The sequence below is a fragment of the Crotalus tigris genome, unplaced genomic scaffold (assembly GCF_016545835.1).
Source record: "Crotalus tigris isolate CLP2741 ecotype Arizona unplaced genomic scaffold, ASM1654583v1 scf7180000019100.1392032, whole genome shotgun sequence".
Classification (NCBI taxonomy): Eukaryota; Metazoa; Chordata; class Lepidosauria; order Squamata; family Viperidae; genus Crotalus; species Crotalus tigris.
In genome coordinates, this window is record NW_024097375.1 from 906602 (window position 1) to 931027 (window position 24426).

General features: G+C 37.0%; 1 protein-coding gene across 2 annotated transcripts in view; it reads right to left on the reverse strand.

Moving 5' to 3' along the window:
- The window catches only part of PDE6B (phosphodiesterase 6B), a 35120-nt gene that overhangs the window by 7292 nt on the left and 3402 nt on the right, over nucleotides 1-24426 (reverse strand). Inside the window, exons 2-19 of one of the 2 annotated variants that reach the window (XM_039359702.1) lie at nucleotides 21288-21440; nucleotides 21086-21175; nucleotides 17770-17910; nucleotides 16882-16956; nucleotides 16736-16800; nucleotides 15345-15411; nucleotides 14986-15033; nucleotides 14032-14181; nucleotides 12978-13121; nucleotides 12595-12660; nucleotides 11041-11187; nucleotides 9167-9274; nucleotides 8284-8393; nucleotides 6544-6631; nucleotides 4661-4761; nucleotides 3487-3594; nucleotides 2334-2397; nucleotides 1268-1342 (exon numbers count right to left, since the gene is read on the reverse strand). In XM_039359702.1, coding sequence (XP_039215636.1) covers nucleotides 1268-1342; nucleotides 2334-2397; nucleotides 3487-3594; nucleotides 4661-4761; nucleotides 6544-6631; nucleotides 8284-8393; nucleotides 9167-9274; nucleotides 11041-11187; nucleotides 12595-12660; nucleotides 12978-13121; nucleotides 14032-14181; nucleotides 14986-15033; nucleotides 15345-15411; nucleotides 16736-16800; nucleotides 16882-16956; nucleotides 17770-17910; nucleotides 21086-21175; nucleotides 21288-21440 — 1800 coding nt within the window. Of the gene's footprint in view, nucleotides 1-1267; nucleotides 1343-2333; nucleotides 2398-3486; nucleotides 3595-4660; nucleotides 4762-6543; nucleotides 6632-8283; nucleotides 8394-9166; nucleotides 9275-11040; nucleotides 11188-12594; nucleotides 12661-12977; nucleotides 13122-14031; nucleotides 14182-14985; nucleotides 15034-15344; nucleotides 15412-16735; nucleotides 16801-16881; nucleotides 16957-17769; nucleotides 17911-21085; nucleotides 21176-21287; nucleotides 21441-24426 lie in introns of those variants that run through there. The other variant, XM_039359704.1, reaches the window with a different exon arrangement.

Genomic DNA, 24426 nt, shown 5'->3' on the forward strand with positions numbered 1-24426 from the left:
TTTATGACTTGTGGACTTCAACTCCCAGAATTCCTCAGCCAGGCATGCTGGCTGAGGAATTCTGGGAGTTGAAGTCCACAAGTCATAAAAGGGCCAAGTTTGAAGACCCCAGCTTTACTGGGACAAAGACAATGATTCTGAATCAGCAAAATGTGTGTGTGTGTGTGTGTGTGTTTGTCTGTATATACATACATACATACATTTGTGTGACTTCTATTCATTGACCACCCCATTTGCTCTTGAAATTGGTTGAATTGCTTACCAGTAAGATGATCTACAGAGGAGAGACCATCTGTCCTTGAAACATTCCTTCTCAGCCCCTTTGCCCACTTTAATGAGGGAATCTTACGGTAAGAAAGACAAGCCCTTTTTTCATCTTTATCTCTCTTTGACCTCAAAATGGGGTGAAACTACTGTTTCACCCGGAAAGGTCCCAAATTAGCTTCTACTATATAACAGAACAACAGGGTTGGAAGAGACCTTGGAGGTCTTCTAATCCAACGCCCTGCTTAAGCCTATACCATTTCAGACAAATTGTTGTCCAAATACTTCTTAAAAACCTCCAGTGTTGGAGCACCCGCAACTTCTGGAGGCAAGTTATTCTAATTGTCAGGAAATTTCTCCTTAGTTCTAGGTTGCTTGTCTCCTTGATTAATTCCCATCCATTGCATTGCTAAATGTCTATGGAGATTCTCAGTCATCCAGGTCACGGTTGTCCCAAAGATGCTTTTTCATGAGGCAACTGGAGTTCCTTTTTTTTCCTTTGAAGACGTTTTACTTCTCATCCAAGAAGTTTCTTTAGCTTCTTGGATGAGAAGTGAAACATCTTCAAAGAAAAACAAGAAAGTCCAGTTGACTCATGAAAAAGCATCTTTGGGTTTCCATCCATTGCTTCTTGTCCTGCCTATATTCTAAGCAAGGCTGTTATTTTGCACATCTTGCAGTGCTGATGCCTACTAAATCAGAACTGAGCTAACTCTGGCTTTTCCTCCTGCTGGAAGGACATTGGAAAGGAGGGCTGCCCAAAGTACAGGTTTTCACCTTCTAAGTCAGTGTTTCTCAACCTTGACAATTTTAAGGCATGTGGACTTCAACTCCCAGAATTCCACAGCCAGCAATGCTGGCTGTGGAATTCTGGGAGTTGAAGTCCACATGCCTTAAAATTGTCAAGGTTGAGAAACACTGTTCTAAGTGTAGAAAGGTTACTAGAGGAAAAAAACAGAAGAAGGGAGAAAGCAACTCATTGACTATGTTTTAATGAACTTACAATAGGCTGTTGTTGAAGTACAGAAATTTCCAGATCTCCCTGTTCCCAGAATTCAGCTGCTACATATAATGCCACCTGTACATGGAAACAAACTTTTAAGATGTTGGCATTCACATTTCACCACTCTTGTTATTTTGTCATTGTAGCAGCTATAAAATCATCTTATCATTATCAGTTCCCACACTTGGCAGCATTCTATATGTTTGAGTGCTCCTTTACCACCTTGTTGTTTCAAGGTATAAACTCACAAGGTCATTGAGGCCAATGAGGTTTTAAGCCTCTAAAATTTGTAGAGCATCACTTAATAGTCTTCTTAAACACAACCTGTGACTATTACCTGTAAAAAAAGAAAACCCAAATCTCTGGAAGATAATACTTTTTCACATCTGACTTGCTAAATAGAGATGTTAGACTGGTTGTAAATTGTGTTGATGGAATTTCTCCATTATATGAAAAACTACAAGTGAAAGACCAAAGTGATAAAAAAAAGAAACAATCACAATGTAAAGTTTATATTGTCTTATTGGGGCAGGATCCAGTTTTTCTTTATACTGTAGGATCAATGCTCCACTCTATGATAAGGAAAATGCACAATCCACAAATTGCTCTTAACTTTTAAAGAAAGGGTACTGAGTGAAACCATAAGAAAGGCTGAGCGCCAAAGAATTGAGGCCTTTGAACTCTGGTGCTGGAGAAGACTCCTGCGAGTCCCGTGGATTGCAAGGTGTTCAAACTGGTCAGTCCTAGAAGAGATCAACCCCAACTGCTCTTTAGAAGGCCAGATCCTGAAGTTGAAACTCAAATACTTTGGCCACCTAATGAGAAGGAAGGACTCACTGGAGAAGGGCCTAATGCTGGGAAAGATTGAGGGCAATAGAAGAAGGGGACGACAGAGAATGAGATGGCTGGATGGAGTCACTGAAGCAGTAGGTGTGAACTTAAATGGACTCCAGAAGATGGTAGAGGACAGGAAGACCTGGAGGAACGCTGTCCATGGGGTCGCGATGGGTCGGACACGACTTTGCAATTAACAACAACAACAACAACTGAGTGAAAGGCACCTCACCTTACTCTGGATTTCCCAAGGTTTTGCTATAGCAGATAAATCACAGGCAGTCATCATCATAGCCCTGTAAAGAAGAAGCCAGAAGGGAAAACAGAATGAAGGAATGTGTGCTTCTCTGTCCATTCACATTCTCCCAAGTAGCAAAACTATTGCACCAAAGGATTTCCAAGCAGCCCTCCAAGGCAGATACATGCATATCCTTACAAGGATACCAGGAAGGCCTGACCCAAAAGGAACCCATTGAGAAATAGAGAAATGTGCCTTGGGAGAAAGCTTCTAGAGAAACAGCTCTAGAAGGCTTAGCTATTTCCATCAGGGTTCTGCATCAAAGTGCCCACATTGTTTTACTCTGAATTACGTTTTTTTTTTTAAATTAGTTGGAATCAAAAGTAATATCTTGCTATGTCAATGTATTTTCTTCCCATGATCCAGTGTTCAAATCATAGTCCTACATGTATAAGTCTTAGAAAGAATTGGGCAAAATCGTGTCTTCCCATGTATTGCTGATGATCTGTATGCATGCATTTGTGTGTAGCCTCCAGGTAGGGTAGCTTTGGGCCAAATTGTCCACATTCTTTAAGGTTTTGTGTCTATTATATTTTAATTTACAGCAATTGTAGGAGTGTTAGTTCCAAAAGGCAGCTGTTAGAATATTCTCATCCAATCCAAGTGGCTTAAATGACTATGGTCTATGTCTGCACTGAGAGTAATCCCTCCTAGAGAGAACACTGAACACTTAACATCAATAATTCCATATCTTAATTCCCAAAAAGTCTCTCAAATAACCTATGTTCTAACCCAGACATGTCAAACTTGCGACATCATGTGACATCGCGTGACGTATCGGGACTGTTTTGCCATTGTCGGCAATGGGGTGGGCACGGCTTTCACATGATGTGCCCGGCCCGTGGGCTGGCAGTTTGACACCCCTGTTCTAATCTGATAGCCATTTTTTACAAAAAAAATCTAACATATGCATACATATATACATGCATACATGCCTATGTAAATATACTGCATATAGATAGTCCTCAGGTTCTGACAGCAATTTACACCTGGTTTAGTACTAATATTTAACCTGAGATAATATACCATTTCGTGTTTTTAATTGTTGCCATTTATATATTTAGCTTTTTAAAAAGAGATCACTTACATAATAATCTCTTTCTTTGTGCTTTCCAGAGACAAATATTCAACCCACTTTTTCTGATCCTGGTAGTTCTTTGACTCTTCAACAATTTTCTGAAACATTGTTCTCTTTCTTTAAAAAAAAACAGATTGCAGGCAGCAAACAAATAAGAAAAATTAATCCTTTTTTGTAGCTTGAGTATCATCAAAATTCAGGGTAATTTCTTAGTAACCCAACAGTATAGGCACAAGTCCTAGATAGGAAAGGAATTCACACAATCCAGGAAGAGACTGTCCTCTTGGACCCACTTCATTTTAATATAGACTCAACAACAACACTCCCTGCATTATCTATTATAACTCAAACAAAAACCTCCTTGTATATATAAATTGTCCATTGGATTAGCCCTAATACTGAAAATGTAAAGCAGAATTTGCTGAAATATAAGCAACTTTCTGTTCTTTAATGCTTAAGATGCATACATATCTGAATACACCCTTGAATGTTTTACAGACCCAAAGGCAACAAGAAATCAGGGTCTTCATGTCAAGAAATCAGGGTCTTCATTAATATTTACAAGCTAATGCTATTCTGGGAGAATAAACCAATTCCAACTGTAGCTTGACTTTCCCCAGCACAATAAAGCTATAGTCTCTACTGTATGTAGAAAACACCACAATGTGATTGATGATTAAGGTGTTGGATTAAGATCAGAGAAGTATCCTTGGCCATGAAAGCTAACTGGGTGACGTTTAGCCAGTCACTTTCTCAGCCTTACCCAAAGCACAGGAGACTGAGGGGATAAACAAAAAGACAATCGACATGAAATCTGCCATTTGAGTGCCTAGTGCAGCTATGCTGACTCAGGAATTCTGGGAGTTGAAGTCCACGAGTCATAAAAGAGCCAAGGTTGCCTACCCCCGACCTAGTGGAAAGGAAGGTAACAATGGGTAAATTCAACAGCAATCTAACACTGTGGGGCTTATTTCCTTCTCCAAATTGTATTCCAGATCCTCTCATTCCTGCCTGTGTTTTATTGAGCAGAACCTAACTAGCGCAGATAAAAAAAAAATTAAATTACTGAAACCGCTTTACTTTTTTTTTCTATTTGTGTTGTTTTATTCAAAATGTAGCAATATTCTGAAGAACTGTGTCAACATTTGGGTTCTCTGTAGCAATTAATAAGTGATTAACTTACTTGAAATACAGTGCTAAATCGGTGGCGATAATGGCAATCTCCATTAAGTGATTTACATGTTCATACTGCCTCCTGTTGAGATTCTGGTAAATGTTCAGGGACTAAAGGGGAGAAATACATAAATCAGAGTGGAAGATTGATCCTGCCAGGCATCATGTTGTGTACCTTGAGCACCTCTAACTTTTCCTAATGGTATCTTTCTTCAACATCTAGTTATCAGGTGCAAAAGACGAAGGCTCCATGTTAAGTTCTGATTGAAATGATTTATTGCTTATTCCTATGCAACAGGTATCTAATCAACCAATAGCACTCTTTTGGCACTAGATAAGGGTTAACAGAATCCAAGAGGGGTTAGACTTAGATCATTTGTGGGTACTAATGACTTAAGAGACTAATTCCTCTTTTGACTCCATCTCCTGGCTCAGTATAGATTTTCCTGCCTGAGTAGGGGATTGGACTAGTTTAGAAGATCTCCAAGGTCTCTTCCAATTCTATTCTATTCTATTCTATTCTATTCTATTCTATTCTATTCTATTCTATTCTATTCTATTCTATTCTATTCTATTCTATTCCATTCCATTCTATTCTGGATATTAACACCATCTCTTGGGAACTTCTGGTGCATGATCGACCGACATGGCGCACCTTGGTGTACCAGGGTTGCCAGACATATGAACACAGAAGGACAATCTTGGCACAAGAAAAGCGAGCACTCCGCAAAACCAGAGCTGCAAATGCTGAATTAACAGTGTCTACACTGCTTTGTTCAGTATGTGACAGAACATTCCGTGCTAACATCAGTCTTATTAGCCACCTACGGACACATCGTTGATGGCCCACAACCCACAAGATGTCAAGGTCTTCATCGAAAATCGATGGACGAACAACAACATTCTATTTTATTCTATTGCTATATCTCACACCTCATAATGGGTTTCTGCTGATGGTTCTCCAGAAGCCAATGAAAATTTTTCCGGAAGCCAGTGGGAAGTGATCAGATTACTGCTGAACTGATTTTACCTGGCTTGTGTTCAATGACCTCTGTTCTGCTGTCTGCTGAGGTATTAAAAAATGCAACTAATCGCCTTCATCATTTGGAAAGAACATAAAGAAGAACAAGGTGGATCATATTCTGATACCCAACTTTCCTCTCCCAATTTCCCCAATTTCTGTTTTTCCACCAATTGATCTTAACTCTGTAACTATTGAGCAGGAAGTTTTTACTGGTGTTTTATTCAGATAAATTATTTCTTAAATGGCTAGGTATGTTTTTGGTTATTCTCCAAATGTTTTGCAGACTTCATTTTGAAGTGTGCTGATGCCTTTTATTCCTCAGGACACTTCCACCAGTTTGCCATCAGTTTCAGTCCTATCTCAAGGTAATTTTCTTCAGTTTTATCAGCTTGAAATGCTGCTTTCAAAGTGGTCCTTGCATAGAAATGCCCTCATTTTTAATTTCAATACTGACAATCTAAATTTTGAAATAGAGTGCTCTAGCACAGATTCCCAATTAACTGGTTTAAACGATCAATTAATGTTAAGAGTGTGTGTATGCTTTGAACCATCTGATGAATGATTAATTGAATCTAAGTAGTTGTTGAATTGTTAATGCGTCAATTTTATTTTCTACTGACTGTACATTAACATGGAAGTTAAATGCAATCCCAAGGCAGGCTATGCTATTTGAGAGCTCAGGAACTGACTTTTATAAAATTAGTATCTGAGAAGGAAAAAGGGCTAATAGATGCATTGCGATCTCTAGTTTTAAGAGAATTATTAATCCCAATCAAAATTTGAGTTGTGTCTATTACCAACCACAGTTTCAAAAAACCAAATATGGATCCACCAAATTACTTCTGCAGTTTAAAATATTGGTCACCCACCTCTTCTGAGAGCAGAAATTTGCCAAATTCCAAATGATGTCTCTCTAGAATGGATGAGCCATGAAGTTTTGCTAAGGGATTTTGAGATCTGTTAGCAAACACGAGGGAAGATTAAAGAATATAATAATTATGAGAATGCCAAATACTTCTTTATTTCTATCCTCAAGCTTGTAAATGATTGCTTTGGAACTGGAAGTGCCAAGAACAACAACCAGGCATTGCTCTAATCTTTGTTGATTAAAGTTCTTACTAAAAAGTTGATTTTCTTGACTTGCGATATATCACTATAACTATTTTATAATACATTTTATCATGCTTCATTGATTCCAAGGCAGTTTAAAATAAAAAAAAACATGCAATCCCCCCCCCCCCAAATTGATACGATAAGAATATCTGTAAAATTCTAAGCAGCAAAACCAACAGGCAGATATTTAAATATAAATATACTTTAGAAGTATATACTTCACCACTGCACAGCTAAATATCTACTGCATCATTTCTTTTTCTGTATAATTCCTTATTCAAGGAATGATAAATTAATGTGAGGGTGGCTTCCATCTTTTAAAATGGTAGTTTTTGAAATTTTATTTATGGAGGCTATAAGTAAGCCATCAGAAATAAGAGCAATGTAAATCTGCAAAATCTGAAGACCTCAAAAAGATTTAGGAAACCCTTTGGTGCCATCTAGTGATCCTCTGGATTATTGCATCTCTCATCTGGTAGCTCAGGAGTCTTCAAACTTGGCCCTTTTATGACTTGTGGACTTCAACTCCCAGAATTCTTCAGCCAGCGTGCCAGGTTGAAGACCCCTGTGGTAACTGTTGGCAACATGTGCCCAGAGGGTTTACTCTGGGCACATGTTGCCAACAGTTACCACAGGGGTCTTCAACCTGGCACGCTGGCTGAAGAATTCTGGGAGTTGAAGTCCACAAGTCTTAAAGTTGTCAAGTTTGAAGACCCCTGGTTTAAGGTATCTGGAACACCTGCATCAGAAGATTTCTGCCTCTTTTAAGTTGAAAGCCAGCAGTCTCCCAAGCAAAACACTGTTCACCCCATCTTCCCCCAGCACCATCTTTGTTTCCCAGAATGCCTTTCAGAAAATAAAAATATTCACTGAATGAAACCCTGTATTGTAAGCTGCCTAGCGATCTCAAGGAAAAGTAAAGTGAGAATGATTTCAGATACTCCTTTGCTACAAAGGTAAGTCCACCATGGAAGAGACTAGACCTTGGCTTTATCATTGTGAGTACTTTTACTAGTATTGGGAGGGGTGAGAAAATTGTTAATGAATGGATAGTTCTGTCATCACCACTAGGAGTTTTGCTTTTTGAGTATTTATAATGGTTGGAGTTGCCTTTGGAGAAGGTGAAGAGCTAAAATATTTCCTGAATTGCTGGGTGCTATTTCTGCACAGTTGAAAACCTTGTGAATACGCAAGAGGAAAACCAAACATTTCTGAAATGGTTAACTAGTTTGGAGGAAAGAAGGTAGGAATCTATTGTTTGCAATTTCTTAAGTTCTGTCATTAAAATCAACTGGTGGAAATCCTTTGAACTGTCACTGAGAAGAAGCACAAGAGTCTCCATCAATGTGTAAGGGGACACTGATAGTTTTTCCTATGTGCACAAAGAATCATTTCACTTTTTGGGGGGGGGCAGCCTATAGAATTTAATATGAAATCTATTCTGAATCAACAGATCCCAATATAAATTGCATTGATAATACAAGAAGAGGACCTACTTCATCTGATAAAGATTGTTGGTTCCTCGGTGATCAATATCATGACACAAAGCTGCAGTGACCATGGCAAAGGCTTCAAGATCAGTGTAGTACTGCTTCAGTTTACCTGTCTATACAAAGAAAGTTTAAAAAAAAAACCTCAGTTTTTTTTTAATCCATCAGATTTAGCTTTAATTTTGTTAGAGATTTTTTTTAAAAAAAAACACCATACAGACTGAATTTCCATTGCTACTCATATCACAAGCTATCTTAGTTTTTGCATTAAAATTGAATGAAATTTTCATTCAAAAATCTTAAAAAACTGCGTATTTGTAGCTATCATCTGTAACCCACAAAGCCCTTTCCAGAATCAGTGGAACTAAAAATTTTGGCCTTTATTTTGTTTTTGTTTGTTTGTTTGTTTGTTTTGTATGTGAGCACGTTTTTAGAATCAGAAGCCTTGAGGATGCTAAAGTAACTCATCTCAACATTCCTAAATCTGCATCCAAATGAAGAGAATTTCTACCTAAGTGCTTTAAATATTACGGACTGGCGATTTTTGTGTAAAGTACTTTATCTCCTAATTTCTTGATAAATGATGGAATATGTGAATCTGGGCTCATAAGCAAGAATGAAATTGGAAAAACCTCAGCTAAAAATTGTTGTAGATACTTAAACTAAGAATTCTGAGGTGGGTGAGAGTTATGAATGTCACCAGGGACCAGTTCCGTGGAGAGAGGTTTTTCTGCGGACCGGAGTGAGCATGGTTTTGTGTGCTGCCTGCATCTTGCGGATAGGGCTTTGATTGTTTGTGCGGACCGGTTGCTGGCATGCCGCGGCCTGGTACTGGTCCATGGACCAGGTGTTGGGGACCCCTGATATAGAGGGCTCAGTAAAGACATACCATAAGAAGGGTGAACATAGTCTGTGCAACATTGAAGCCATGACGCCAGTTGTGATAGGTAATCTTTCGATAACCTTTACTGACTGAAAAAACAAACCTCACCAGAACCTGTGAAAATAAAAACAGTTAATCAGTGCAAAACTGCACAGTTTTATGTGCAACAAGTTTTTCAAAAGGAGGCAAGAAACTCCACCCCCCCCAAAAAGCTTCTTATCCAATTTTCAGTATTCAGATGTTCAGGAGAAAAATAGTACAGGGAGTCCTTGACTTACAACAGTTCATTTAGTGACCATTCGAAGTTATAAAGGCACTTATGATCATTTTTCACACTGATGATCGTTTCAGCATCCCCAGGGTCAGTTGATTTACTTCCGGACACTTGGCCACTGGTTCATATTTATGATGGTTGTAGCGTCCTGGGGTCATGTCATCATCTTTTGCAACCTTCTAACAAACAAAGTCAATGGGGGAAGCCAGATTCACTTAACCACCGTGTTACTAATTTAACAACTGCAGTGATTCACTTAACAAATGTGGCAAGAAAAGTCGTAAAATGGGGCAAAACTCGCTTAATAAATTTTCACTTAGCAACATAAATTTGGGCCTCAGTTGTCATCGTAAGTTGAAGACTATCTCTTTTTTCCTTAGTGACCCCTTAATTTATTTTATCCATTAATTTGGATCACTGATATCTGAAGTGTTAACTTAAACTTTCGAAGCAATTTATAATCTACATAAAATGCATTAGGGTAAGGGTCTGCAACCTTGACAATTTACTGGGAGCCCAGTAAGTTTCAAAACTGTAGAAATTTTAGAAGATGTTAGCCTGGCCTCTGGAAATGGCTATCTGGGGAGTCCCAACTTAGATTTAGTAGTTATTTCTGCTGCTAACTAATTTCCAGACTGATGAAGATCCAAAAATGATTGCGATGATCCTCCTGCAGATTAGATGATGCCATGGCTGGAAGTATTGATTGATTGGCAGTTCCCTGTCCTCTACTGTTGGTCAAAAAGTGCTAGCCAACACTGATTGGCTGACGGATTCTTTGCATGTAAACATGCTATGTTGTCATGGCATCTTGGCTTTCAAAAATGGGAGGAGGAGAACAACTGAAGCATTACTGAAGAACCTATAAATTACAATTACAGATTTTGTGTACAAAAAGTCTGGCCAGCTGGAATCTCCCATGGGTTCTGATTCTACAGAAAAATACAATAATCACCCAAGGAGCAGTATATTTCAAATCTACACGCAATTTTACGATGTTCCTACTGTCCTTCAGATAATTTACACTCAATATGTATATCCAATGGTGGAATTCAGCCGGTTTGCACCACTTCGGCAGAATCGGTAGCTAATTTTTTGTTGCCCAGGCCCTGAATGGACTTCCGGAAGTGTCATCCACACAGAGAACCGGTTGTTCACATATCTGAATCGCACCACTGTGTATATCTGATTTCCTGTTTCCTTTCTCTACAGTTTTTTGGCTTTTGCTTTATTTTGTATTGCCTTGATGGAATGGCAAAGGTGTTGGCTTATGACTTGGGAGACCCAGGTTTAATTCTGCTCTCAGATAGGGAAGCTCACAAGACGACATTGGGATAAGTAACCACCTCTCAGCCCAATCTATTCCCTAGAGTTGTCGGAAAATTTGGAGGACAAAAGCTATTAATTCTGCTTTGAACTACTGAAGGAAAGGTGGGATATAATGCAAGCAGACAAAACGTTTTTAAAAAGACAACCCATTTGTAGAAAATTCAAAATGCCGCTGTCCACTTAACAGTGGACAGATGTAAAGCCACAGTGTGATTATTCATTTTTTAAAATTTCTTCATATTTGAGGAAGGGTCTTCAAAAAAAAGTTACCATTTACCTCCTGTGGAATTTGGAATTTTTTCACCACTCCAAGCTCATAATACATTTGAATGCCACATTTTACAAGATCAAGTTCAGTCCATTCGAAATCACAAAAGTGAAAGGCGTAGATTTCACATTCTTCAGGATCTGGAAGCTTTTCTTTCTGGAGGGGGGGGGGAGGGAAAAAAAGAATAGCACTTCTAGTTTAGATTCCAGAGTGGAAGCAGCAAGCTTTGCTCTCTGAACTGCCATAAAAATAGTGACTATGCTTGCATCTACTGCTACTTCATGAATTAGCAAACAATGCATAAGATGAATACACAAAACCAAACTTTGTTTAAATAGACTTCTGTTCAGTTCCTGTCCTTTAGAATAGCTTTGCCAGCATTTAATTTTGCTTTCCCAAGATCTTGATTTTCTAACGTTTGGAAAAATGGAACTGTAGTTTATGTAAGCTCTGGTTAATTAAGCAAACCATTTACAGATCCATTACCTGTAGTTATCTTTTTTGCAATTGATCAGAGCTTGTGATCATCTACAACCTCACAGTGATATGGTCAGATAGGAAGACTACTCACAGACAGTTTTTTGGTCTGGATTCTTGGTGCATTTGTGTTGCATTTAAATAACTGTCTTGCCTGTTTCTGGGTCCCTGGTTTCCTGCTATGCTACCTCTAGTGCGTGTATAATGTCAATTCCTGCAATGAGCCATGGCCAATATTTGTAATTGATGACTATTACAAGCAAATGAGGTCAGTGTTTTCCTCTGTAATGTAATTGCTTTTATAAAAATGTGGAATAGTTTTTTTTTTCTGTCAGGCATTACATCATATTAATGCTAAATCTACATTGCCAACCTTATTTCCCACCTTAAGTTTGTGAACTGTCAGTACGTTTAGCATGGAAAATTCTAAGGAACTAGAATAGAAGAAACCCTTCACTGAAATTGATAATAATTGATAAAAAACAACAACACCACATTTAATTCTTTCAATAAAACTCATGGGTGAAATCGAGAACTGGGTTTTCATTAAAGTTTAGAAAAAGTATTGTGATGAAGATGGCCAATCAATTTGGGGGGGGCTTGTATGGTGTTTGCTTAATAAACTTTGAATCAAATAATGTTGGTTGATATTGTACTTCGCTAAAACACACTTTATATGTATCAGAGAAGTCATATCAGGAAAGACATAGAATCAAAGGCAGGAGTCATTCACTCCTCATAGACAAATGATTGTTCAATATTTTCTTGGAAACTTCTAGTGATGGAGCACCCATAACTCCAGAAGACAAGCTGTTCCATGGATTAAGGAAATTCTTCCTTAGTTTCAAGTTGGATATCCCCTTGACTAACTTTCACCCATTGCTTCTTCTTCTGCCCTCAGGACTATGACCTCAGGACATCCTTATCTGCTTATGTAGGACTATGACCTCAGGACATACTTATCTGCTTATGTAATATTTTCCTAGGTAATGTGCAACAGAATAAAAGGTTTCCCAGTTTAGATATGTAATCTTTAAAAGAAGGGTAGGATGCCATAGTAAGGCACTCACAACAATTGACACTCACTAGAAGTTCCATCAGTTCATCCTCGCTACATTCGTTCACCTCTTTGCCAAGCCTCTCTTTTGTTGGCTGTGGAAAAACAGAGGCATGTTGAAGTTATATACAGGAAGTATATTTTGGAATCTTAATCAGCAGATGGATAAAACCTGCAACTTTCCATTACCATCAATATATTTTTTCTGACAATTTAACATTTTCCTAAAAAAAAAAACCAACCAACCTTGTTCAATGCTTGTTATCTAATCATGCTTAATAACAGGGCTTAGCTTGTAGCAGACCTTGTAGCGTTCAAGATCTAAATAGTTCTCAATCTCTTAACAGTTGACTTAATCAAGAAATAAGGAATAGGGACAATTAGAAAAGAGCCAAATCTTTAAAAGTCATACCAAGATCTCTTGAAGTTCATCCTGGTCACATCGTACGTGGTAAAGCACCATATCCCGTGCAATGTCCTTTCTATTCTCCAGTTTATTCATCTTATCATAAGTATCAGTATTGAGCACAGACCAGCCTAGAAACTGTGTTAAGGACTTGAAAAACAAAACAAAAATATATTATTAAACAGGAGCTGATCTTCTTTTTGCCCTGACCATTTCTTTTTCTCTGAGCTTTCAATTTTTACTACTCTTGGTTATTATTACTATTATTATTGGATATCACCACCATCCTTTTCATGTGCAACTGAAGTGCTGAAGATGGCTATCTTCATAGATTGAAGCCAGAGAATAGCAAATTTTTTTTAAAAAATGGCAGTGATACCAAAAAGATTTTTGGAGAGCGGGATTGATGGTACTGTTCTATTCAGTCATAATCTGTTAATAATGTTGACTGCGTAAACCCAACAACTCATCCAGGAATATATGGGACTATTGCTTTGATAAGGAGTCCCAAATAGAATTTGAGGTCAAAATAAAAACAAATTACATATGAGGCAAAGAAAGTGAAAGATAAGAAGAAACAGAAACAATGGGAGTTTAGATAAGTGAAAGATATCAGGATAATAGAAAAGAAAAGCTTTTCCCAAAGTGGTATCCTGTAAATGTGCTTGAGGACATCTAGATTCTAGAGGACTATAACTTCCAGAAAATTCCTCAGAATATGGCCAATGGCCAGTTCAAGATTAATATAAAGAAAGATGTGAGATATCAGCTTGCACATAAAAGGAACTACAAAGGAGAGGTAATATTAGGAATAATATGAAACCACCATTTATAACATGAATCTTAATCTTATTCACTGGATGTTCTCAACCCAAAGTTTCTTTATGTGCTATATGAAGTCAAAGGTCAAGGCAACAACAGAAATGGAACTGTGCTGAATGGGTTGGTTTATTCTGTTTGTCACACTAGAAGTTAAATTAGCCCCTGCAGAATTGTATATGTAATCAACTATTTTATGAGAAACACACATTATATTTTCATATCCATTAATTATGCCTACCTCCATTAGTGTTTCATCCTGTTCATCAAAGGGCTTCCCATCTTTTCTATTGTAAAATGTAGCAACACCTACAATTTCTTCTTTTTTGTTGACGATTGGCATTGAAAGAACATTTTTGATGGTCCATCCTGAGTCATCAATAGGACCTTTCTTAAAACAACAGCTTGTCAGTCCAAAACACGTCTAGTGCTAACCTGCAGATCTAGCCACAATAAAGCTGTTTATATGATGCAAATCTGTTACTAAAACAAATGTGTGCAACATTTTTTATTAAATATGATTTTCATAGAAAGAGAAAAATTGATGTGCTCTAGATGCCTTGTTCTTTAACCTTAGGACTTTGACTATGTTAATAAGGAGCACAGTGGCTCATGTGGTTAGGATGCTAGGTTGGAGTTTAGCAAGCCTGTATTTGTGACCTGAGTGCTGTTGTGTAGTGAGGTGAACTCCCATCATTCGCTCCAGCTTCTTGACAGGGACATGAAAGAAGCCCCATGGGTGTCCCCCATGCAATGTTGATGTCACTGGTTAACCCTTTCAACCTGGAAGCTTCTTAAATGGTGCTTCTGACATGAACTGGGGGGGGGAGGGGACCATGTTAGTTGGCCAAAATATATAAAAACTTTAGCCTGTACTTCAAAAGATCTCAAGAACATTTGATTGTCTATTCATATAGACAGTCCCTTTGCCAGATGTTGGGAAGCACCCAGCCTGGCAGAGAGGAAGGATCAAGCACAAAGTTAGCCTTGAGTCACTGCACACTTTCAAAAGGGCTAGGACTGAACCTCCCTAAGTTCCTTTGGAACTTTATTTAATTGTTCCCAGGAGTAGGTTGTCAGACTGGGAAGATTCCTGTATTATAGGCAGAACATAATAAAATAGTTAGCTTTAACTCTATTCACACCTAGCACCAGGAGAGCAAATATAAAACTCGTATGAACAGGCTTACAATACCTGAAATGTAAACATTTCATCCGCTTCTACGTGCATAATATTGCAAATCTGAAAAATTGTAGAAAAATATATATATGTCAACATATATTTTGCTATTTTTAAAATTAAATAAAAACTGAAAATGCATATGATGGACATATTATGACTTTGATCCAAGAATTTATACATATTTCATTTTTTAAAAAAAATTCAGGCCATTTTCATACAATGAGCGGCTATTGAAACTTCTCATTGATTCAAAGTTAGTTCCTATTTGGGAAAATAAGCCCAGATTATCCATGAAGAATTTATCAGATAGATCTTCAGTTCTTGGCCAAAGTACTCTTGAGTTATGCAACAATGTCAACATAAATACTTACAAAACCAGTTTCTGCTACATAAGTAGGGAGGCCACTACTCAGTGCCCAGTGATCTTCCTTGGGATTTCTAAATGGGAGAAAAAAACCATGAAAAACTTGGCTTGGATAGAAAAGGAATGCACTTAAGTCTATGTACTTTCCTGTTCTTTCTTTACTTGCTTTTTTAAAGTAGTCTAGTATTTCTACAAAAACTATTATTTTGAACAATTAACTGAGGGAAGGAAGAACAATGAATGACTCCCTAATGCAGTGTTTCCCAAACTTGACAATTTTAAGGCATGAGGACTTCAACTCCCAGAATTCTGAAGTCCTCATGCCTTAAAATTGTTAAGTTTGGGAAACACTGCCCTAATGAAATATAGATATGGCTGCATTTTCACCAATTTAGAAACAAACCAAAAAATATGTTAAAATGTTCCTTTTAACTCCTCAGAACCATAGAACCAAAACCTGGGAAGGGACCTACATAGATTTGTATGAGACAATGAATTACTTCCTACTGAAACCATTTTAGAGTATATTCTTTGGATATGTTTCTGATATTATATCACAGAACACATGGCACAGTCTAATCCATTTACATATCTTCAGTGTGACTGACACATTTACTTATCCAGATAACTTCCAGTTGATCGAGTTATATAACGCATACTGCTTGAGATATTGTATACTTTATGACCATGCAAAGATGCTGTACTGTATATTACGTCTTCCTTCCCTTTACTCTACAACTACATTGGAGTGTCCCAGCAGATAGATACATTTTCAGCTTAATTTTCTTCACTGATATTTTTAGAATGTCTATATATATTTATCTTACGTTATATGGTGGACTTGATATTAGCTACAGATTCATTGTAGGACCTGTACTTTAATTCATACATTTATATATTTTTTAAAAGAACCTCATCTGCCACCAGAATTAGAGGGGGTGTATTATTTATTCCCCTAAAAAGGGATAAATTATGTTAGGCTGAGCGTTAATTGTTTTTATAAGTGAGTGAACATCTGAGCTCAGTCACAACACTCCAGCTCTTTCTTCTCAGCTTGATGCTCTCCAGATGGTAAAGACTATAACTCTAGAAATTCCCAAATAATTCTCAATTAATTATGCCAGTTGGAAATACAATTTCAAAACATCTGAAGGGAACCATGGAGATGGTGCTACTCACAACAATGCACTGATTTTTAATATATATATATATATATATATATATATATATATATATATATATATATATACAGTGGAGGACAAGGGACTTGGCGTGCTATAGTCCACGGAGTTGTGAAGAATCGGACTGAACAACAGTGTTCTATAGAGTAGATTGGAGGAAATAACTGCATACAACTTTGAATCAATGCCGTCACTGCAATTATTTTACTTTACTTACGGGATAACTTTAATCTCTTCCTTTCCATGTAAAATATAATCAATGACCTTGTAAAAGATAATTTCCTACAAAACACAGAAACCAAAGTTGAGATTCATAACAAGAGAGCAAATACAGAAAGATTTCTTATCTGGTTAGTAACTTACTCTGCCGTCTGGCGTTCGAGGTCCTGAATAAGGTGGAACTTCACCCATTAGTACTGGCCACAAGTCAAAGAATTCCTAGGAAGTGAAAGAAAAATTACAAGAGAAATACATTAAAAAAAATAATTTTATTAAGATGTAAAATAAAATACAAAATACAAAGCAAATAGTAGGACACAATGGGGAGGAAAAAGGGAGAAGAAAGGGAGGGAAAAGGAAGGGAAAAAAAGAGATTAACTTCCAACTTCCCCTGTTACAGTAGAATAAAGCATTAACGTTGAGCCTCGACTTTTTACTTTTTCACAATAGTAAAAACTGGCTATTTCTGTAACAACAAATCAATCTAATTGGTGAAACCGAAAATCAAAGTTTCATTCTTTTCCACCTCAAGCACAAAGTCCGGAAACGGTCTCCATGTAGAAACGAAGGTACCTGTATTCTTTTCTTTAATCAAAACAGTCAATTTTGCCATAAGAGAAATACATTTTAAAATGTAGAACTATTCCTAATATACCTTTTTTTTTAGTTGGGAGAAATATCTTTTTCAAATAGAAGTTCTTTGTGACACTATTTTTAGCACTGTGTGGTAGATTCTGGTGGATTAGGTTTGCAATTACTCATTTGTGTATTATGGAGTCTTTGAATATTTGCATCATTTTCCCCTTCCTGAAATCCAAGTAACTCAAGTAAATTCTGAAATTTAAGTACATGAACTTTGCATATGAAAAATCCCAATTTTCATCCCTATCATCTCTCATGAAAAAAATGAGGTGTTGTCACTGGCATGGAAATAATGTTTTGCTGCACAAACATTTTGACATACTGTAAGAGGACATTAAAACGACATGAAATAGACAAGTTTATACTGAGCCACACTTAGGAACAATTTACCTTTTGCTTACTCATATCCAGAAGACCTACTGAATACCTGTCACAGTTCAAATAAGCTCTCACTGTGTAGAAAGATTTGTGGAATTGTCTTTCGATGTCCGTTAGTTCCTCAAATACTTTGTTGGCTGACCACAGTAAAACCTGCAGAGGAGCAAAGCTGGTAAGATAAATTGCCTATAGAGTCTACTGAATTCAGAAGCATCATTTCTGATTTCTCTCTCTTTCTGTCTTAATAAAACTAGGAATACATAGACAAAGTTAAGCCAGGCTTCATACATAATTTATTATAGAAATTACATCAAATGTTAAAATTCATTATTGTTTTCTTTTAAATGCTTCCTCACTCATTTGATATGTGATATTTGAGCCTTCCTAAGGACAATAATATTTTTTACACAGCCACCCACATACAAACACATACATGTGTGTCTGTGAGTGAGTGTGTGTATAAAAGAAAGGGAGTGATAATGATTGAATATAAATACATGTGTTGTATGTGTGTGATGATGATTGGATATGGATACTCAACTATACGCATATGGATATGCAATCATAAGGATGTGGGGGGACATATGAATATGATTTTGGTATGCCACCAATCAAATTGAAAGACTCCAATGGGCACGCAATAGGATGATAGTAGAGAAAACAGCAGTACAGTGGTAACTTGGTACTCAACTGTTTTGAAATTCATCGAATTTGGTACTCAATGCATTTTGATATGAAAATGTTGTCCTAGTACTCATCATTTATTTGATATTTGTTGCACAAGCTAGAACCTGTCAGTGTTAACTGCCTTGTGACTCATTACATTTTTCCTTATGGGAAAAATCTGTTTGGGATTCATCATTGCTTCCCAGAATCAATTATCAATGTGAACCAAGATACCACTGTATATAGATGAAAATAGAAAAAGTGGGTGGTAATCAGTGAAATCTGAGAGTTTATGAGTGGAACTGAGAAGTACCTAGGATACTTATAGAAAATCATTTAAGTTTTCGAATCATGACCAAGTATTTAAGATTCTGAGTGGTCAAGCACTAATATGAAGCCATGTCCTTCTCAGCATGTATCATGTAATGCATAGAAAAAAACATGAACAATTTAAGATCTGTTTATGCCTCTTACTGGAATTTCCTCAACTTGATTAGATATGAACAATATTCTTTATGCTGCAAAATTGTTTCAGCCGCTTCAGTATATATTTTCTATTCAGCATCTGTCTAAAATGGTAAATACTTTGAATAGATACTGAATAGTGTAGATATTTAAAAAATGTTCCAAAGGTCATTTAAAAAAAAAAAACAACCATCAAAAATGGTCCAGCAGAGTAAACATCAATCAAATATGTGTCTTTGGAATTCTGATCATGGACTGAAATAAATTATGATTGATGCTTGTTTTCTATTATGTGAAAGAATATGGGCCTGGTCTTAGGAAGGGACAAAGAATAATCAACTTGTTAAGGGAGTGTCAGAAATATTTACTCAGTCCAGAGAAAACAGAAGGCATGAGAAAAAGATCAACAGAAATCTGCCTTGATTTTGAGTGGTATAATACATAGTAGAGAAGATTCTTTTATTCAGTAAAGGAATATTGCAACAATAAAGGAATCCCTGCAGTGCTCCTTTCTTGGCCTATCTTAAAGAACTAATATACTATGATTGCGCCTGGAAGATGGTGAATGGTGTCGAAATTATAAAGAAACCCTTTAATAAAAAGCTGAAGGCATTTGAAATGACTTTTATAGCAGCATTTTGGTATGAAGTCCTTTGCAGAGTTGACTATTACAGCAAAATCCTACAAAAGCTCAATCTTGATTGCACATTAAAGAATTGCTTTCTTCCTCCCTCCCTCAAATTATGAAAATAAATTATGAAAAAGAAAAAGGAAAAGTTCTCCCTTACACCACCAAGAAACCATAAATTCACAACAGCATGGAGACATAAATAGGTTTTTCTTAACAGAAAATCTAATTGCAGGCTAATAGGAACGGACAACTTTAAGTTGGAAATCTCTCTCTCTCTCTCTCTCTCTCTCTCTCTCTCTCTCTCCCATCCATCCATCCATCCATTGTGAAATTATTTGGTTTCTTGATAAGGCTCAGAAAAGTCAGGATTCTTTTAAAAAATGACCGTCTTTTGTGAGAGCTTAAAATTTCTCCTTCCTCAGAACGAGCACTTTCTTCTTAAATAATGCAAACACATTGGATGGTTTTTTACAAACACATCTACTATTATGAAGCCCAGTGCTTTTTTTCTAAAAAAAAAAAAAGGTGCCGGAACTCACATGTCATACAACCCACCTTGGCTACCCTACAAGGTTCCATCCAAAAAAGGTGCTGGAACTCCGTTCTGGGCGTTCTACGAGAAAAAAAGCCCCGATGAAGCCAATTTACAATTTTAAAAGCTTAAAGTGTTTTCTAACTGATGCTATAGCTTTGTGCTTTCATCTAACTCTTCTCATTTTAATTTGTGAAAAATACTGTTTATAGGTAAAGCAGAAACAATTTTAATTTCTGTACCTGTAGAATATAATAGTCTTTTAAATTCTTTGGTTTTTAATATTCCTACAAATGGCATATTGTTTCTGAAAATACTCAAATCCCATATTGATGCATTTTTATTGCAATTTGACCTTTGATCAGTCTACTGTTATAATTAATTCTAATATTTGAGGGGCTTCTACAAAGACGAGGGGGGATCAAACTATTTTCCAAAGCACCAGAAGGCAAGACGAGAAACAATGAATGGAAACTAACCAAGGAGAGAAGCAACCTGGAACTAAGGAGAAATTTCCTAACGGTGCTCCATCACTGGAGGCTTTGAAAAAGAAACTAGGCAACCATTTGTCTGAAATGGTATAGGGTCTCCTGCTCAAACAGGAGGGTTTGTGGTCCCTTCCAACTCTATTTTTCTGTGTTCTATGTTCATTCCTTGATTCTGGCCACATGTTAACCAGCACCTGTGTAGAAAACTGAGCCATTCCAGATTCTGAAACTAAGAAGAGAGAGAAGGCCAAGAGCCAAGAAATATAAGAAGGCAGAAAAGGTTCAATTTATTTTGATTTTAATAAGATTTTTTGAAGTCTTGTACTGGTTTTATCAACTTCAAGAGACTGAGTCAGTAATTCCTGAAAGCCATTTAACAGAAGATGTTCATGTCAAATTTTTAAAAAAATTTAGTGCCTTCTACAGACACACAGACACACACACACACACACACACACACACACACACACACACACACAGAGAGAGAGAGAGAGAGAGAGTTATCTAATAAAGTCTGAGGTGAAAACTGGAGAGACGTTTCCTTACCTGACCTCTTCGTGTTTCGCAATTGTGAAGGTAGCTCAGATGATAAATTTTCAGGTTCAAGGAGGCAAAATTGAGATACTTCAGGAACAGCTGAGACATAAAAAAAATTGTACAGTTACACAACATATGGCAATGAGGTTACATTTAAATGTAGATATTGGGGACTAGAGAATGTCTCAGAAGACACTTTCCCAGTACTTACATTTTCATCTGCACGTGTGAAAAAAGGACCTCCAATCTTATTCACGGCCATGATCACAGCAACCACATCTTTGCCATTCATTATTGGTGTTGCAAGAATGTTCCTCGTAGTAGACTCAGTCAGTTCATCAACAAATTTACTAAACTGTTGACACTGTTTATTTTTTAAAAAAAGAAAAGAAATTAGAAAACGTAGCATCTAACTTAACAGCCTAGCCTTTTTTCACCCTTCTTAATATAGCATATACAATTATAGAGAAATCATGTTTGATTATTATTTTTTTGTTCCAAAAGCATCTTTGCATGACTTCTAAAATAGCATTAAAACAGTGTTGCCATGTTAGGTAGATTGTCTTCCAAAGGTGCATTGACAGGGAGACACCAATATGCAGGTCACACTGAATGAGAGGAGTTTTGATACAAATTTGGAACTGATCTGCAGCAAAACTACATTCATCCTGGAGAAAAACCACATTTGAGATTTTTTACAATGGTTCTTAAGTATCTGGGCCTAACATTGCCTATCCATGGACTCAACAATTGGTCTCCTTTCATTTGCAAATTATATGTTTGCCAGTAAGGTTCTACTTGCTCTGTCCTTCAAAGTGAAAATCCACCACTTTACTCAACTGGATAGCATAGAGATCTGCTGGAAATTAACTATGATACATACTCCAGGGAAAATTTGGAAGCTGCTTGCCTTAACACATCTAGAGGGCATACAACTGGGGAAGGGCAAATTACACAATAAAGGCTGTTTAAAATGTCACGCCTCAAGGAAAGGGGAAAGCTGGTTTTAATTCCATGTGGGATGCATTATTTGTTTACCTTACCTACTGTATCCTACCTACGGTCCTGTGATGAGCAAATGACCTGGTTATGAAAGCATACTTAACAATGAGGTAATCCCAGCAGAAACCATTTATGGACTGCAGGGATTTGAAATTAATAAGACTGGCTTGTGTACACATGCAGATATGAAAGGACACAATCTGAATTTTAAGACTGGAAAGAAGTTTTATATTTGTGTCACGTAACAAAACAAGCATTTGTCAGTCTGGGAGAAAATACAAGTAGTCCTCGAATTATGACCAGATTGAGCCCAAAATTTCAGTTGTTAAGTGAGACAGTTTTTAAGTGAAGTTTGCTCCATTTTACAACCTTCCTTGTCATGATTGTTAAGTGAATCACTGCAGTTGTTAAGTTACTAACACAGTTGTTAAAGTCAGTCTGGCTTCCCCATTGACTTTGCTTGTCAGAAGATCGCCAAAGGGGATCCATGACCCTGGGACATTGCTGCTGTCATAAATATGAGTCGGTTGCCATGTGTCTGAATTTTGCAATGGTCATAGGTGTGAAACACGGTCATAAGTCACCTGCCATTGTAACTTCAAAAGGTCATTAAATAAACTGTTGTAAGTTGAGGACTATCTGTACTTTTGTTTTTGTCAGGCTGTAACATTCAGACCCACACGTGTAGAATTCAAATAAGCTACTTTATTGTTGTATGTCTATTCTACAGGAATTTCCCCAGACTAGTAGTTTTCACCTGGGAAAGACTAAATAAGGCTCGGTGGCATTCAGGGTGGAATGAGGGGATCAGACCTTGCCTCTCAGTTTTAGCTAAGGATTCCACACTAATTTCTCCCCTTGGGTATGCTCCCAACTGGGATGGTTGTTCTCCAACAGTTTTCCACTCAGATACTTCCCCGAAGGCACAACAGTTCCTGCCACAACAGTTTTGTTGATTCCACTCTGTTGCCCTTGATTAACCAAGATGGCACATGGAATTGATCTAGTTTCTAACTTGGGAGGCTGATGTTCTGAGGAGCTTAAGTGCAGGTGAGTCATTTTCCATTGTCTCTTAGGCTCTCCCCTCCCACTCTCATTTAGGACTACCTATTTCTTTTTTTAGCAGGGAGATGCGTTCTGACAGCTTCCTCCTCTTAGCAACAGTAATGTTTACCCAATGAATGGCAACAGTAGGAACACTGTGCTCCAGATGATCAGCTAGAAGGATCATTGATTGGTTCTCAACACTTCAAGGTCAACTCTAGTGTGAGCAATCCTGGTTAGCTTCAACCTGTTTCTGTGGGTTTGGAGAGGGAAGCCAGTATCAGTGTGGAAGTGCTTTTGAAATGAAAATGAGGGCTAACTTGTAATGTAGTCACACCCTTCTCACTTGAAAAAACTTTCCTTAAGCAAATTGGTGTCAGCAAATTATATTTGAAAATCCTTTAGTCCACTGTTCAACAGTAACTAAAATTTGCATTGAAAACTCTTTGAAGAACTTAGAAACAGCCCTGTATTATTGGACTAAAAACCCCATCCACTTCAATGTCTGACCACTAATGGGAGAAGAGCATGTCCATGCTTCCGAACAACAGGCATCTAGAGGCATATTCCTTCTTGTGCACCAATCATACTTTACTGATTCAGATCCTCTTAAGGATCCCTTCCAATTTCTGCAATTCTTCAAAATTACTTGATCATATAACCTTCAGGTTGCTTAAAACAAGATTATCCCAAAGATGCTTTTTTCACAAAGCAATTGGATGTTCTTGTTTTTCTTTGAAGATGTTTTGCTTCTCATCCAAGAAGCTTCTTCAACTCTGAGAAGCTTCTTAGATGAGAAGTGAGATGTCTTCAAAGAAAAACTAAAAAAATCCAGTTGACGCACAAAAAAGCATCTTTGGAAAAACCACGATTTGAATGACTGAGAATCTCCATAGACATTTGAAACAAGATTGTTCTGATGATGTTTCTTTTTTCTTTTCTTTTTTTTAAATAAGTTTTTATTGAGTACAAAGAAAAAAAAGGATTAAAAACATTGAACATGGTAAATCGTCTTTGACTGACAATCAGTCCATATTGTACATTAATTACATATAATATATCTATATACAACTATACATTTCTGGTCTCTATCTTAATTTATCTCTTTACTGTGACCTCCATTGTTTTTCCCTCCATCTATAAAATTTATTCCATATTCGATAAAATTGTGTTTCTTCCTGATTTTTTAATCTTTTAGTTGTCCTATCTAGTTCTGCGCAATACATAATTTTCTTTATTAGTGCGTCCATTGTTTTCCACTTTTGAGCAAATAGTATCCTTGCCGCTGTAACCACGTGAATAAT